The sequence below is a fragment of the Taudactylus pleione genome, unplaced genomic scaffold, assembly GCF_031769625.1.
Source record: "Taudactylus pleione unplaced genomic scaffold, aTauple2 ptg000423l, whole genome shotgun sequence".
Taxonomy (NCBI): Eukaryota; Metazoa; Chordata; class Amphibia; order Anura; family Myobatrachidae; genus Taudactylus; species Taudactylus pleione.
The window spans coordinates 2,799,822-2,817,487 of NW_028284825.1; the positions used below are offsets into that span (position 1 = coordinate 2,799,822).

A 17,666-nucleotide genomic window follows, 5' to 3' on the forward strand; every position below is an offset into this window, starting at 1 on the left:
GCTTCATCAGTCATTCGCATATTAGACTCTTTGAAGTGCTTTCACCACTGAAATACTGCAGCACGGCTAATTTTCTCCACCGTATGCCTGCCGTAACATTTCATGAGTTTAATTTTGCTTTTTCCAAGTTTAACACAAAATTCAATCACACATCTCTGATGTAATCTCAGACACGTCTTCCTCATCCGCCATTCACCATGACGAAACGATGGCAGAAATCCAACACTTAACAGAAAGTGAGATTTGAAATATGTGGCACAAAACTTTTATCCCGGTGGAGGTCAAGACTGTTATGGAACACATCCAAGATCAAGAAATGAGAGGAAGAAAGAACTGGTTTTAGATTTATAATATATTCATGATGAAAGGCATTATCTAACTTCGCGGTAGGCAGAGTGGACAGTGTAGTTTCCCCATGCTTCCCATCCTCTCCTCTTCATCTTGAAGTCTACCATTTATTGCCTTCCCTTAGTTCTAGGTTCTCTGTTCCCTTACCACACTGGTTCTCAGCCTCAACCCTTATGTTTTCCTAACAGGTCATGTTTTGAGGATTTCTGTGTGTGGAAGCAGGTGCGATAATTACTGACCCATTGAATTAGATTAACTCACTTGTTCCAGATTAAAGAAATTCACAAAACATGACTTGGTGGTGGTACTTGAGCACTGGAGTTGAGACCCCTGCTTTACAACTTTGCTACTGGTTCACTTATCGCCTATACTTTGCCCTACCTGCTCTCATACAACATTTACCATTGACAACACTACTTCTCTTCTGACACAAATCCTCTCTTGCTTTCGTCCTTGTTTGGTTTCTCCCAGTTGACTTTGTCTCCACATCATTGTATTGGGCACTCTGACTTTTTCTCTAAGTGTTACTTCTCTATTTTGGCATACCCACTATCCAATGTCTTACCTTCAGTTTCACCTCTCCCCTGCAACCCAATCTATTTTTCTTCTTACTTGTAACTACCCTGTCCTGATCTAGCTGCCTCTTTCTAGAATAGTAGTTATTTCAGACCTAAACAATGTAGTTGCAATATACAATCTCTGGTAATCTAACCTCAACCGTAGCACGTCATATAGGCCCACTGCCTATAATCCTCCTGCACCGCTGAGCACCTTTAAGAAATCTTATTCCAACACCAATTTCCTCCATTATAGATTCATCCATTCATCTTCCAACACTACACTTTCACTTAATCCCTGAAGCTAACTTTGCCAGCTACTTTAAACTATCATTAAAGAAAGGTATTGCCTTATGCCAGACCCTGCACACCCCAACCGCCTCCTACGCGTACCAAACTCCAGCCAGTAACAGAGGACAAAGGGCCTGATTCACTATGGATCGCTATTACGATTGCAGCTGCGAGTACACACAGAGGTCTGCAGTGACAATATGCTTGATTGCATTCGCAAAGCCGTTGCGCAGTCAACATAGAGAAACCCACTACCGCTATCTCACATCCATAATACCTTGTAGTCCTGCGTATACATCGGGAATATCGAGTAACATCGGCCCCTCACGCACAATTACAGCAGGGTAGTATCTAGATGCCCTCCAATTGGACCCTGAGGTCGTTCGTTACTGTCCAGTATCATTCCTTACTATATATAAACCTGTAGCATGCCATCATGCCCAAAGCGCAGCGAGTGGACAAATTTCTTCTTTTGGTGGCATTATGGTCATAGACCCACACTTCCGCCCTCACTTAACCATTACAGCAGGTATGACCTGCTGCAGAAACTGCAAGTCTTGTTGCGCGCAGTAAGTACACAAGCTGCGTATGTTGTCTCAGTGCCTGATTTATGCACGCCCATGCAATGGCGTTCAAACGGACAGATGCCTGCGTTTCTCCAACCACTGCCCCGTCACCACTCCCAAATGCTCACAGCCTGTCACTCACTCTGCGATGGCTTTCATTTTGCTTGCGTGATTGCAATGCTAACTCATGTACGCTGCATGCACAGTAAGCACCATTGATCGATCTGCGTATACTGTTGCCGCTGCGATCCATGCTGAATCATGCCCAAAATCTGCCCTCATCAACTCTCCCCCTCAACGTGACCACCGCCTTCTCTGTTCCCTATCCCTTGCTGCATGCCTGTCTTTAGCTCATCTTCATCATTTCCTTTAAACATGCACTCATCACACCAGTCCAGAAGAAAGCATCTCTCCAGCTACTGCCCTAGTTCCTCATTTTCTCTCCTTTCTTGAGTCTCATTCTGGCTTCTACTGTCCACATTCCAGACTGCTTCACAGAGTGATAATAAGCTACTTTCACAGTCTAAGGGGGCAATACAATTAAGTATAATGCAGGTTATTTCACGTTGGGATGGCATGTGTACGTATGACCGGCAATGTATGTATGGGTTATGTGCGCACTGCACGTCACCCATACCTCGCACTGGAACATGCGATCTTACAGTGCATTTAGCTGCCCCTTACGGGTTACTCCTCCTCCTCCTCCTCCTCCTGGAACTCTCTGCTTTTGACCCTGTCCAGTAGCCTATGTGACAGGTCTTTTCCAGTTATTTTGTTACCTATCCAATGTCCTATTCAGCATCTCTCTGGCACATACTGTACTCCCACCACTTTCTCCATTTCATGTGGTCCCACAAAGCTATATTCTCAGCCCTTACTGCACACCTCTTGGTTACCTCATTTGTTCCTTCTGCCACTCTCCTCCCTTTACCTTTTTTTTTTTTTTTTTGTACAATCTTGTTTGACCAACTGTCGTCCTGTTATCTACACATAAGTAACCCTAAGCTAGCAATGCTAGGTAAAGCTCAATACTGTACCTCCAAACCAGAGCTTATCTTGACCACTGTCGGTCACCACCTGCCCACAAATCTACCTCACTGTCAGAAACGCCACCATTTCCTCAGTCTCCCAAGCTCGCTGCCTTAGTGTGTCACTTGATTCTGTTCTGCATCAGATACGGGTGTTACACTGCCCCCATCACAACTCACCCCACAGCTCTCTCCCCATCACTGCTCACCCTGCAGCTCACTCTCCCCTCCACATCACAACTCACTGCTGACCCTGCAGTTATCTCAATTCACTCCTCCCCATCATTCCTCATGGCTCACTCCCCCCTCCCCATCACACCTCACTGCTCCCCCTGAAGCTCACTTCCCCCACCACATCACTGCTCACCCCGCAGCGCTCTTCCCCCCCCCCCCTCTTAATCACACCTCACTTATTACTGCTCCCCTCATGCCGTTGACTTCACCCAGCACTCCAATTAATTTTTCCCAGCACCCCACACAGTTACCTTAATTCTACCCCAGCAATCTTACACACCTGTTTACCTTCACTTCCTCTTACCTTGCAATCAGCAGAGAACACTTTCTTGCTGCAGCTCCTCCTCCACCCTCTGACAACAGTGCTGCTCTGTCCTGTATAGCTCCACCCCCATGCTCAGACTTCACCCTCCCCTTCCTCTATGGATCATACAGTAGAAATCAGAACTGTTGGAAGTGTAACAGTGGCCCTAAAAGCTTGTAATAGGATCCGTGGGAGGCAGTTACCGGCCCCTGTGGCTAGATCATCCCTGGACTATGGGGGGGGCAAGGAGCTGCAGCTCCACCCACCCTTATTGTTAATCTGACCAGAGCCGGATTAACAATGGGATAGGCAGAGCTGCAGCTCCAGGCCCAAATCGGCCCACAGTGTCCTCAGATAGTGTTGATATGATATTTTTCTTCTCTGGGCACCACCCAGATCATTCACCTCTCGACTGCCAGGGCTGAAACATTGCCCATTCACACAGAAATACCTCACCTAAACCCCTTGTAATCTCCCCCTGGCCATCTGAAGCCCTGCCTGCTCCCAGGGCTTTCTGAAGCTCCGCCCTTAAACCACCCAAAGCTCCCCTCCCGATCGTTGTAAGCTCGACCACTAGGCGGTCCTGGACTGGCAGTGAAGCAAGGAGGCGTCAAGGTAGAATAGTGTGATCTTGGCTGTCAGTCACTGGGGCAGATGGGCCCCGGTAGCATATTTGTGACAGCCTGAGATGCCATTTTTCCCAGCACAGCAGTCTGCCCCCCCTCTGCCAGGAGCCAATGAATGGGATAGGAAGGAGGAGTCAGTGTTTAGCAAAAGAGGAGCAGACATACCGGCATGTAAGAACTGCTCAAGGGACCAATAAGAGGAGAGTGTGTGCAAGGAGTGGGAGTCTACGTGAGCAGAAACAGTGCCTGCAGGTGTGTCCAGTCCTGTGGGTGCAGGGAGAAGTGGAACCTGCACTGGAGCAGAATCCAGAGTGTGTCTTTTATCTATATATTACTTAATTAGAACACTGCCCATTTCTGCATTATTCCTGTCCAAAGTACCTTGTGAGTGTTATGCTGGGAACACAATATGCAGGGGTGCTGAGAGGGGGGGAGCAGCAAGTACTACTTACCCAGCCTTGCCGGAGGGGCCTGGGTCCAACACCGCCCTCCCCTCTCACCAGCCCAACACATGCTACTGTGTGCTAGGCTCCAGTGGGAGACTGATCGCTGCTGAGCAGTAGCAGTCTCCTCTGCCTGGAGGGGGAGCGATCACACTAATTGCGTCTCCCCCTCCTGGACTTGCACCAGGCTGAGGCCGCTCACAGCACTCCCCTCCCCAGTGTGCGCCGCAGTGTTTTTATGTTTTTCCCCCTTATGGGGCATGGCCATACCTCCTGCGGTTAGGTCACCCCCATTCACCCAGGCCGGCTCTCTACACCCCTGGCGATATGTCATTCAGTAAACTACATCGCATAGTGCATATGTGGGTGTGTATAAATGAAATGGCCGTGAGCGGAATTGACATATCAGATATATCAGGTCTGCCCTGCAGCACAGCCAAAGGTACGTCTACTTGTGTGCAAAGGTGACCCACTGGCCGCAGAAACCACCAACACTGGCATCACAGCTGGGCTAGCAAATTTAAATGCTCGGCCAGTTGTGATGTTTTTCCAGACATGAAGAGGCCCATTAGTAAGTGTGTAGGACTTAACAAATCAGCCACTCGGTCGGCCACTGGGTCGATTAAGTCTGTACCCAGCTTAACGCATCGTATTTGATGTAGATGTGGCCTAGAATTAGCTAAAATGGCATGATATGGAAACCCCCCTCTAGAATCCTGCGTTTGTCTCTCTATAGCTAGAAAGATCTGCTAGCAGCTTGTTTGATTTATCCCACTGCAGGGGCCATGGTGTGTAGCTGTGTATGGCGGTCACTTGGATGCATTATATGGCAGTCACTGCAATGCTTTCTGTATTATATGACAGTGACACTAGCAATGCCCTCTATGGAGTTGGCCTCACCCACGTAGACTGGTCATGCCCCCGCATACTAGTCACGCTGCCACAGGGGCACACAATAGGCCCTTCATAAATTTCAGCTCCAGGCCCATGTGGACGTTAATCTGGCCCCGAATCTGACCCTGCCTCTTTTGACCACTTCTTATTCCTGCCAACATGACTTCTGCTGTACCACTACCCACTTAGGGGAAAGTCTGATTGGTATGGAATTCCATGAGTATTCATCTTTATAAACACACTCGGAAAACCCAGCACTTTGGTAAACTTTGGAGTAGGGTAAGCTCTAACAAAACACTGCCATTAAGGTTTTAAGGATCAATGCTCGCGTCCATATAGTTACTTCAAATTGAGGCACAAATTAAGTCACCTGTGCTCAAGCATGCATATCCTTAAAACCTGGACTATAAAAGTGGAGTTTGGGAACCTCTGCCCTGCTCCCATTGATACATGGCTTACAACCATCACAATCTATACTCAGTCACACCCACTACTTTTGTTACAGCCTTTTTCTCACTAGATTGTAAGCTCCTATAAACAAGGGCCCTCCTTACTCTTTACTCTCACATCTACATTTTCTTTGTCTATACCAGAATTTCCCAAACTCTGCCATTATAGTCCAGGTTTTAAGGATATCCATGCTTGAGCACAGGTGACTTAATTAGCACCTCAGTCAATTTGATTTAACCATCTGGCGCAAGCATGGATATCCTTAAAACCTGGACTGTAATGACAAAGTTTGGGATGTACAGTGTTTCCCAGTTTTAGGTACTGATAGAGGCAATGGGCTCTATAAGAGATACACACAGTTCATGCAAAACCCTGCACTACCCACTTTGCATATCTTTGCAATGCTCAAGTGCACTGGTGGATCCGATTTCTCCCACCATCGGCTGCAACATTGACTCATCGAGCAGCCCATGCTTGGCGCAGAATCTCCCTTCAACTTTCTCAAAACATGGCCACTTTGGCTGGGAAAGAGAACACAGCCACCTCCTCTTTTTGCGATGTCGTCATGTCACTTCCCAGTCTCTGTCCTGACTCTCCCATGGAAGGCAGATGTAGTAATAGCGATGTCTTCCGCAAATGCATGTGCCATCACACACCGTGGTTTGCACATGCGCAGTAAGGGTTTTCCAGACTTTGTGCATGCGCAGTAGCAAAAGATCGCTCAACTGTGCAAACATTGCTACTGCGTGCCAATCTGAATCAGGCCCAATATCTCCTGTAGCATAAGTGTACTGAGAGTGAAAGAAAATATATACAGTGTAAACTGTAAGTCAGTAAATGACCTGTTTCTCTTTTGGTGAAATCAGAACTGTTTTTAAGGAAAGTTGGGATGCACCCAGTAATTAAGAGTTATTAGCCGACTATGGTTTGGACGCTAATGGATCCCCCGTTGCTATCCAATTAGCACCGAAGTCCGCCTCATTCTGGCACTTATGTCCTGAAAAATAATACATGATAAGTGCCGTTTTTTCACAGCCCCAATTGTGAAAACACACAAGTGAGTGAGCTAATCATGGACCCTATGTGTTTTCGGGTGAAATATCCTATTATTTTGTCTAATCGGCAAAAACAACAATTGTGATACTGCACGGAGCAGTCATGGACGGACAAGACCTCTTATTGAGACCACTGTGAGTCAATTGCACACAAACCAGTATGCACTAAAATAAGTCTCCATAGTTGCTGAAGCAGGCTGTGTCCCAAGAAACATCCTACTTCCGGGAACATATTTATAGTAATAAATTAATATTGTACAATATACCACAGTATTTAAAGGAACTTTAATTTGTTTCTTCTCCGTTTTAACTCTAGTGACTATCTCGCCGGGAGTCTGCCAGTTCCTGCAAATCACGGGCTTTTACATTAGGCCCATCTCTAAGCATTCCCTAGCAACATCTGGGACTTGTAGTTCTGCTTCAGAGAGAGAGTTACAGATTGTTTTATAGATGAGGGATTATGATCTATCTCCGGATTAATCATTCAACTGTTGACCTTCAAACATGCTGTTTTAGAGTTCAATTCCGCTCCCAGAGTACTTTATACAGGCCAGTTTCTAAATAAGTTTTGCTGAATGTTAAATACACATGGTAGTGGTGAGCCAGCCAAGAACTCTTCTGCTCTCACAACAGGTGGGAAGGGCACAGTGAAAATGGGCAAATAATTCATCTAATTATTTTACTGCCAGGTAGGTTCCCTGCGTAAAAACACATTAAATTGTAATATATGATATGTAAATAATTTCATTATAGGGCATGATCTTTATAAAGCCACCTACTCTATTGTTATGGCAGAGGTTCCCACACTGCCATCACAGTCCAGGTTCTACAGATATCCAGGCTTGAGTCAGAGGGTTAAAGCAAATTGACTGAGGTACTAATTAAGTCACCAGCTTTTAAGGATATCCATGCTTGAGCATAGGTGACTTAATTTGCTTTAACCATCTGGACTCAAGCATGGATATCCTTAAAACCTGGACAGTAATGGCGACATTTGGGAACCTCTGAGTTAAGGTCTGTGTATACTACACTTGGCTGATATTAGATGCTCCTCATGTCATTTCTCATTCTGACAAAAGTAATTCCAATGAAAAGGTTCTCATCTAGAGTGGCCATACAGTATAAAGCAGAGGTTCCCAAACTCTGCTATTACAGGTCATGGTTTAAGGATATTTATGCTTGAGCACAGGTGACTTAATTAGTACCTCAGTCAATTTGATTTAACCATCTGGGACTAATCTGGAAGCGTGGATCGCCTTAAAACCTGGACTGTAAGGGCAGAGTTTGGGAACCTCTGGTATAAAATTTACTCATCCTTATTAAATTTGCAAATAAATCACATCAGGACTTATTCCACTTTTAATGTTACCTTGAAACAAACATAATTAAAGCGAATAATATTTAGAAAAAAATAAGTGAAAAGCAAAATTATTCAACACCCTGTTTGCATATGTATGCACACCCCTAAACGAAAACTGAGGCAGCATATTTTGCTTTTATTATGGCATTTGGCATTGTAGGTTTTTTCAGCCAAACAAAAAAGGTAAATATCTACTAAAGTATGAGGGGATCTCCTGTGCACACGCCTCTTTAGGTCATTTAATAGCTTATCAATGGGCGGCCTAAGCTTTGTGTCCTAAAAGTCTTTGCTTGGTTATGCGACCCTGCTTAATGGTACAATGCACATAGGGAAGTCGCATCAATAGTCTATGACAGCTCACACAGTACTGCATTACCTCCAGAGATCCCATTCTAATAAAACAGAACAATAAGTGATTTTTATTTTCCTTTGGAGAACATCAACCTTCATTTAAGGAAGCAATATGGCAACCCCCCCTTCCCCATTCTCCACTACAAGGCACTGTGGTGGGGATAGGATTCTACTTAAGGGACAAATTTATCTGTGTTCCTGATAAAAGGCCATTAACAGGTTCACGAAGAGGGGGGAGTGGACTGATTACCTGGGCCTATGCTTGTCAGCTGCTGAGGGGGGTCATCCTCAATTGCACTGTGCGGCGCAGCACATAGTATTCGAGGGTGTTGCCACACCTCGCGTGTTTGGTCACGCCCCCTCCCGTACCAGGGCCTGCGCCAGCTCTTGATGGTGCTGGCCGTTAATGATTGCTTTTTCCAAGCAATTTATCATTGCTTGCAGCAAAAACAAAAAAATTCAAAAACTTGTCTTTCACTGCTACCATCCAATAGTTTGGGTATGGGATGACTGCAGTTGGGATCCCAGCTGTCAGAACCCTGACACCGACATCCCGACAGGGCTAGCATACTAAATCTATTTTGCTGGGTCATTATCCCACCTGCTGCCACAGGCAGAAATCCTCAAAACATGTCCTGTTGGGGATACTTGAGGGTTAGGGCCGAAAACCACTGGACTACTTGTTTCCACGGACAATGGGACTCATTCAGAGGTGGAAGCAATACCGATGTTTGCTGAGTTGAGCGATTATTTTTGTACTGCGCATTCGTCTGAGTCCTATCCCAATGGATTACCGATGGCGGCCGCAGTGAAGATTTGGACACAGTTGACTGACGGTCACTGAGCGGTTATGGGAGGTAACGGGAGAGGGGGGTTGGTGACTCAAACGCAGGCGCGGCACAACCGATTCGGGGAGGCGTGACTGTACGCAGTTACAAAGGCTACAGTGGTTGACTTCTGAAAAACATTCTGAGCAATCATAGGGTTGCTCAGAGGATCGATGATGTGACCGATGTGCGACTATGTGAGCAATCGGCGGATGGACTTTTTTTGCACAAATCATAGCGGCATTTGCATATTCTTTACAGAACGGCTGCGTACAAAGTCACAGCCACAACGGGATTAGCGTCCATCTCTAAATCAGACCCAGTGATCCTGAAAACATGAGATGTTGGGCGTATCTTAGGATCATTGGTTTAGACCAGTGGTTCTGAAACTTGGTCCTCAGGACCCAACACAGGTCACATTTTCCAGGTCACCCAGCAGGTGCTCAGGCATAGTCATTACTCACAGACATTTTAAAAGATCCACAGGTGGAGCTAATTATTTCACTTGTGATTCTGTGAGGAGACCTGGAAAACATGCACTGTTTGGGGGTCCTGAGGACTGAGTTTGAGAACCTGTGGTTTAGACTAAGGAATGGTGACCCAGGGGCTGGTGTAATGCAAATAGGACAAGAAAAAGTGGAAAATTCAGCAGCAACGATCAGACGCACAAGGCATGGCTTCTGCTGTAATCATGGTGTATGTAATCCAGTCACTGTGAGCTGCAGCTGACTTATGGAGTGTTACACATTTATACACTACGTGAGCCTGGTGATTTGGCTCCAGCTACAGACAGCAAACAGTGAGGTCTTTGTACTATACACAGGTCGAGCACAGATAGGTGTATCTTGCATCATCGCAGATCACTGTTCAATCTCCAATTACAGGATAACCTTGTGCGTGAAGAGAAAAAAAATTCACTATATAGTAAACTCTGGGACAGAGATAAGAAGGGGCGGGATGGCCCCATAACCTGAATGAACCGTGTGTAGACTTGACATGACCTATCACATCACTTGTGCAGTCAAATATAGCATACAATATTTATTGGCAGTTAAAAAAAAAAAGTTGCATCAAATAGGTGCTAATATCAATAAATAGATAACATTTAATATACTTGTAACAGGTCGTTGGAACAAATGAAGCTCATCTGTAATATTAGTTCCATCAGACGTTTGTAAGAGCCTCCATAAAGCTCATGTAACAGCTTAATGTATGTCACAATGAAAGTAGAGTCTGTATAGCTTACATTGGGCTAGACTCCAGCAATAGAAAAGTAACAGTCTGTTTCCAAACCAGCTCAACACTAGTCTTCCCTAGTCTACTGTCCGCACCACTCTAATGCCAGGCTCTTCCCCTTGTCCTTTCTGTAGCCCCATTGGGCTTGTAGCTTGTTCCCAAGATGCAGGGAGTCTCTTCCGATTACGTTAAAACTTCATGAAGTTGATTCTTTGTGCCACTTGTTTACAGCCTTGGGCAGAGAAAACCTTTTCATCCTTCGGGACAAACAGCAGCTCCTGGATAACAGGTTCCAGGTCACTCTCGGTGTATGGTAGACCTCGGGCCACTAAGACATCTCGAGCACATAGCTTGACGTGACGGCGTTCCAGGGGCAGAAAAGGCACAAAGGCATCGATCAGACCAGCAGCGAGGAGGTAATATGGCAGGAGCTTAGCTGTGAGAGACAGGTCACTATGAACAATAGGTCTATATAACATATAGAGCGGTGTAAGGCTAGGCTTTAAGCTCAGCTGTCATAAAGAAGCAAATTTGTCATTTTGCAAATGGAACTTGGTACATAAGCTTGGACAGGCCACATGGAATGTACTGGCTCTTTATCCTTCCTATATCTGGTGTAACTCAAGTAATTAACCTCTATTTATAAAGTTATTGACAGAGGGCTGAATTATTGACGTGTTTGTTTCATACTCTAGATCAGGCCTGGCCAACCTGGGGCTCTCCAGGCTCTCATGTGTTTTTCCTTCCCCCACTTATCTCCTCCCCATTGCCCTCAACGACACCGATCCTCTGGGCTCAGACACCGCCACTGCTTTGGTGGGTATTATTGGTCTGGTATGACATGTCGACATTCAGAAGGTCAATATTCAGAATGTTGGCAGTTTCTGAATGTTACCAGTCAGAATGTCGACATGGTCATTAGGTCAACAATCGATATGTAGACATGTTTTTAGGTCACATGGTCAAAATGTTAACCCATTCAGATTGTCAACATTTAACATGTTGACGTGTGTGTGTGTGTGTGTGTGTGTGTGTGTCATTTTAGCCTAACACAATCAATAAAAAAAATAAATGTCGACATTTTGGTGTTGACATGTTAGATGTCAACATTCTGAATATGTCAACATTTTAACCATGTCAACCAAAATTACCTCTATTGATTGTCGACCTAATGGCCATTTTGACATTCTGACAGTCAACATTCAGAACATCTTGACACAGCGCTCACAAGCGGGTCAATGGTCCTCCACTGCGCATGCGTACGCCGGAGCTGGCTCCAGCGTGCGCATCCGCGAGACCCGGCCAGCAAGGGGCGCTCCGTCGCTACGGGTCTCGCTCCAAAACGGGGCGGCTGTCGATTGTGATTGACAGCTCGCCCCGTTTTGGAGGCGAGCAGGGGGGGGGGTGGCTGGCCAAACTGAGGCGTTCCTGAAGGAACGCCTGCCTGTGGGGTCGGCCTCAGTAGGGAGCTTCCGGCTCTATTGGAGCCGGAAGCTCCCTGGAGCTTGCGATGGACGAGACCCTACCACAAGGGTCTCATCGCAAGCCCGATGGTCGCGACCATCACCTGGCCGCTCGCAAAAGCTGTGGGTGGTCACCACAGCTTAGCGAACAGCCAGGAGGCCGACACAAAATAAAAAATTATGCCACCCTGATTCAGAGCGAGCGCTCTGAAAGAGCGTCCGACTCTGAATCCGGGCCAGTGTTCACTTATGGATCCTGGGGAGTGACTTGTTTTATGCACCAGACTCCCAAAGTCATATACCAGCCGGTAGAGACCAACATCTGACACAGCAGTCCTGACATTTACAAGCAGGCGAGACATAACATATCACTCTCGCTCTTTTTTTTTTTTCCTTCGGGTTAATGTCACTAGGTCTAATGTGCAGAATCAGATGCCCTGACGTATCTCCTAGCTGATCAGGAGATCCTTTTACTGTCAGGTGTGGAAGCAGGAGTGTCTGCACTGCGATATACACACACAGATAACATTTATACGCTGTAAAGTGCTTCTTGTGCAATGGACAGGTTGTACGTACCTTCGCTCTGTCGTATGACAGCTTTCAATGGACGGTCTAAATCATCCAGTGTGATCTCCTCACGGTGACGCCCAGCGCGCCAGAAGTTAAGCGCCACCTCGTTGATGGCGCTGCCACCAATACCACTGAAGAAGCAGAAAACATTAAATGACAAATGTTTCAACTGAGGACAAGTAAGGACAGATTCCAGCTTAAACATCAATTGTACCTTGTAGTTGTCTCATTCATAAAAACTGACACACATGGAATTTCTATCGGGCACAGACATATACACAGGCACACACACGTTCAACTTAAAGGTCAACTAAACCTAAACATATAAATATGATCTGAAGTTAAAAACACACAGCTCAGTTTTACAAACTTCTTGCTACCCTGCCATCTTCCACCATTATATCGGCAACAGCCCAAAATAAGTGTATGGAAAATATTTCTGGAACATGTTAATTGGCCCTTATGATCAGCACTGGAGCAGTATATGAATCTGCGTTCTCCTCACCTGAGACACAATCACATATCATTAGACGGATGGGATAAAATATCTAGAGCATGGGGCTATCTAGCTAACACAATGTTACTATTATATTAATCTATTTTACTTTTCAATAGACTAACACGCAATTCACTACACCCATATATGGACGTAGCTATAGAGGGTGCAAGGGGTGCCATTGCTATGGGGCACAGATGTGTACAGGGCCTGGACCCAGGTAATATAGCTGTCAGCCAATTTCCCAGAGCTGGGAAACATTCCATTTTCAGTGAGTGTATAATGGTAAGGGGGCACTGTAATGGGGCATATTGTGATCTACAGCACTACTATAATGCAGCATAAAATGAACAACTGCAGTGGAGAGAGGCGTCTCGCTAGAAGCATTAGAGTGGAGGCCCCTTCAAAATGTTGCTATGGAGCCCACAAATGTCTGGCTGCACCCCTAGTATCCTAATCGCCATCTCAGAGATTGCTTAATTGAACACTACTAATCTGTGTCCGCTCTTACCTGAGGAATATAAAGATGCGTTGGGTTTCCTGTGCCTCTGCTGGACTAAGAGGAGGAAGGACGTAGCGGAGGAGAGTCGCTGGTATCTTGTCTGACTCATCGAACACGAACAAGGGCTGCGCACAGCGCGAGGAGACCTCTCGGATCTGCTTGGCCAGCTGAGCCTAGAAATGAACCCATAACTTAGTCAGCGGTCTGATGTTCATATTTCTAGCCATGTAGTACTATGTAACTATAATTGCTGCACACGTTTACAAGGCAAACATCCCATACACCAGGAACAATGCATTTTTCCATTCACATCCTGGGAAAATCTAACTTACTGGGTAGATGTACTAAGGAGCAGTTGTGAAAGCCACCAATGATGGCTGGCTTTGACAACCCGCTCCTCACGAAATCTACCACTAATGCTCCGTACACACGGAGCGACTTAACGATCAGACAACGATCAGACAATCATTGTCTGATCGTCCTGCATGTGTTGGATCGAACATCCAGCAACCCAACTACTATAACGACCCGCGATTGACGATCGCGGGTCCGTATAATAAACAGACTAACATGGTCGATATCGACCATGTTGGCCTGCATGCACAGGCAATGGTCGATATCTATATCGACCATTCGTGCCCATGCATCGACCATCGTTTGGCCGTTTGAGGAGGCCAGAAACAGGACGATATCATTATCGTTCAAATCGTCCTGTTTAATCGTACCGTATGTACGCAGGATAAGAGTCAAAAGTAGATGCTTTATAAATTTGCAAGATACCAATTTACCTTGTAGGCTTCCAAGTGTGAGAGGTGGGGGAAGTGCAGTTGTGGGATGAACACTTTGGTACACCGGTTCCGCTGCCCATCCTGGTAAAGGTTTTCTGCTATTATCCGAGCAGCAAGGTTCTTGCCTGTACCAGTCCAGCCATGGAATGACAAAACCAAGGTATTTTTAGGCCCAGGGTCCTGTAGAAACGACTCTATGGAAGATAAAATCTGGTAGACAGCCAGGTTCTGACCATGTACCCTCCTCTCCAGATCTAACTGCAGACCTAGAAACAGTTGAAGAAATAGTTTCACATTATAATTTAGTTATCACTCAGCTCCTCAAACACCATTTGAGAAAATATTAGAATCCCTGAGGCTTGGAGCATGGCCAGCATATCATTTCATTGGAACAGACTACTCCCAGTAGGGGAGAACAGGTATAAACCAAGGTCATTCTGTGCTATTACTTGCTGCTGTTCTGTGATTCAGTCATACAAGACACCACAATGTTCCTTCCTATAGTCACTATGAGGATCTCTGCTAAACAACTGAATGAGCAGAGGAATGTTAAGGGCAATGTGGGGAAAGGAGGAGTAATTATATGTATTATGTGATTTAATAGACATAATACTCCAATATGTAAAAAATCGCCCATGCTGGTCCCGGATAATAGATCCTATACCAGCATTTCTCTTACACGACATAGGATGTGTGTTAAAGTACTACATTGTAAAGCAAAGTATACTGTCAGCTGTCATGTAATTTTGGCCAAAAAGTACATAACATTCATTATTGCAACAGATCAGCAAGATATTGTTCACCACATACAAAGTAAAAGATGTATACCTTTCTGTGTGTGTGTATATCTCCTAAAATATTCAGCTCTAATGAATAGTGTATTTTCGCTTTAAAGGGCAGATCGTGCAGTGAATGAACAGGTGAGGGAATTCTCTGGTGTAAGGGGATGGTGTATGTAGAGGATACAATATAAAAACTATTTTGATTCATGTTCCATCACTATTACTAGGACTACTTTTAAAATACATTTTTAGTTTGAAGACAGAAAATAGACCCCCAAAAAACAACAAAAAAAACAGGAAAGGTGAATAGAATGCACATAGGGCCTGATCCAGCACGGATCGCAATTGCAACTGCGTACGCAAGTCGGCTGATTGTTGCATACTGCGCGGCGATAGCACTGCGATTACGGACGCATACAGAAATCCATTGCAGAGCGCAGAGTAATTGACGGGCCATGAGGGTTTGGGGGTGGTGGTTGCAGAAACGCAGACGTGCCTGTCCGTTTGAACGTCGTGGCATGGGCGGGTATAAAATAGCCACTGCGATTGCCTACGTAGCCTTAGTACCCACAGCGTGTGAAGGGACTTGCAAATTCAGAGCTGCTGTAATTGTGCGTGACGGGCGGATGTGCTTCGATGTTACCGATGTTTATGCAGGACAGCCAGGTATTACGGATGTGAGAAAGCAGCAGTGGGCGTCTCTATGCTGGTGGAGCGGTGGCAGACATTCGCATATATTTTCACAGATTCATTGCGTGCGATTACACAACTGCGATCCGTGCTGAATCAGGCCCATAGGGCGCCATGAATCAATTATAAAAATGCGGTGAAAGCTCAGAAAATGTCGCTTGCGGAGGTTGGACCGCATTTTCCATATGCCCCGGGCAACCTATGGGTTTCTTTACAGAGACTTCTCCGGGAGGCAGAAATGGCATTACTGGGCCCATGTAAATGGTGAGTTTCTTATCCACTAATACTAGGAGATAGTGATGCCCTGGTCTGTACAGGAGTAATGCAGTCTGCCATGTTTTCCTTCTCACCTGTTAGGTTGTTCGTAATCATCCCATGTGCAAAATCCCTGCTGCTCGTCAGTCTGGCAAACCAGTCAGTCAGAACATGGAGGGAATCCCATCCCAAGCTGTGCCAGCTCCAATCTGCAACAGAGGACATAGCAGCAGTCAGCTGGTGTTGTGGTCAGGTCATCTAGCAGTGTAGGGACATAGACCACTCACTACTTGTGTCCCCAGCCCCACTGCTGGCAGACTGGACAGTTAGGGGCAGCAAGAGGTAGTGAAAGGGCCCTGGATGGCCCCACACTCATCAGTACTCACCGGCACGACCCTTCTTCTCTTCACACTTGTCTGACCACAGCCGGTACTGCAGGTCCTGCAGGTAATCCCAGGAGAGCTGTGCCAGGTCTTGCATCTCATGGACACCAGAGAACCATAAGTCTCCTTTCTTCTTTGCTGCATCTTCCTCTGTTGAGTCTGTTATATCTAATATACCCTGAGCAGAAAGCACCGATGCGCTGTTCAATAACAGCAGGAGGAGAGCGGCCCTGTACATGTTTGGCACAGCCAATGTCTAATCTTAGACTCACTTGGATAAAATGTTATAAATTCCCCTGATGTAATTTCTGGTGAGTCTGCTTCTCTTCCTTACAAATCTTCCTATATTTCTGCATTCATACTAGGGATCATCTATTCTAAGCCTGTCCCTGTGCTGCAGCCACTAGTTATATTGTCCTGACTCCAGGGCTCTCCCTCACACATAACTTTATGTCACACTTTCCTTGTCTGTCACTATCTGTGCCGCTGTGTCCCAGTCACTCCCCTTTAGTGAGTCTGTAACTTTCTCTGCTGCTGGAGTGAGATGTGCCAACCCAATGGCAGGGCTCTGCGCTGCCCTGACTCATCACAGCTTAACCCCACACTGACCGAGGCCTGCTGCAGGCCCTGGGAGGAACCAGATCACTAGAAGGGGAGAATATATACTTTATTCACAAGTGAATTTTTAGTTGACTACTGGGAAAAAGTTTTACTTAATATAATAATTGAAAGTAACAAATAAATGACTATATTTAAAAGGAGTATACAAACCTTAATGGCTAAGGAACACTTAATGACCTGTGATGTTCAGACTCATTAATAAATCATTATAACAGCTATTGAAACTCACTAAATACAACTAAGTTAAGAGAGTTGCAATACATAAGATTATGCACAGCACTGCAATACACGGCTCCTTATTACAATACACCAATCCCTATTATACGCAGCACTGCAATACACGGCTCCTCATTACAATACACCAATCCCTATTATGCGCAGCACTGCAATACACGGCTCCTCATTACAATACACCAATCCCTATTATGCACAGCACTGCAATACACGGCTCCTCATTACAATACACCAATCCCTATTATGCGCAGCACTGCAATACACCAATCCCTATTATGCACAGCACTGCAATACATGGCTCCTCATTACAAT

General features: G+C 45.6%; 1 protein-coding gene across 1 annotated transcript; it reads right to left on the reverse strand.

The window, feature by feature from the left end:
- Window positions 1–10,146: 10,146 nt before the first annotated feature.
- LOC148506161 (torsin-1A-like) lies at window positions 10,147–16,754 on the reverse strand. Its single transcript, XM_088447223.1, has 6 exons — window positions 16,503–16,754; window positions 16,212–16,325; window positions 14,390–14,655; window positions 13,611–13,774; window positions 12,610–12,734; window positions 10,147–11,006 (listed from the first exon to the last, which is right to left on the reverse strand). Exons 1-6 carry the CDS (start codon window positions 16,735–16,737, stop codon window positions 10,759–10,761), a joined length of 1,152 nt encoding a protein of 383 aa, XP_088303349.1. The 5' UTR covers window positions 16,738–16,754; the 3' UTR covers window positions 10,147–10,758.
- Window positions 16,755–17,666: the final 912 nt, after the last annotated feature.

Coding starts and splice junctions, on each gene's coding strand:
- LOC148506161 (XM_088447223.1), bottom strand. CDS start 16,737: ATGTACAGGGCCGCTCTCCTCCTGCTGTTATTGAACAGCGCATCGGTG. Junction 16,326..16,502: donor AGAGAAGAAGGGTCGTGCCG/GTGAGTACTGAT, acceptor CCTCTGTTGCAG/ATTGGAGCTGGCACAGCTTG. Junction 12,735..13,610: donor CGCATCTTTATATTCCTCAG/GTAAGAGCGGAC, acceptor CTGCTTCTTCAG/TGGTATTGGTGGCAGCGCCA.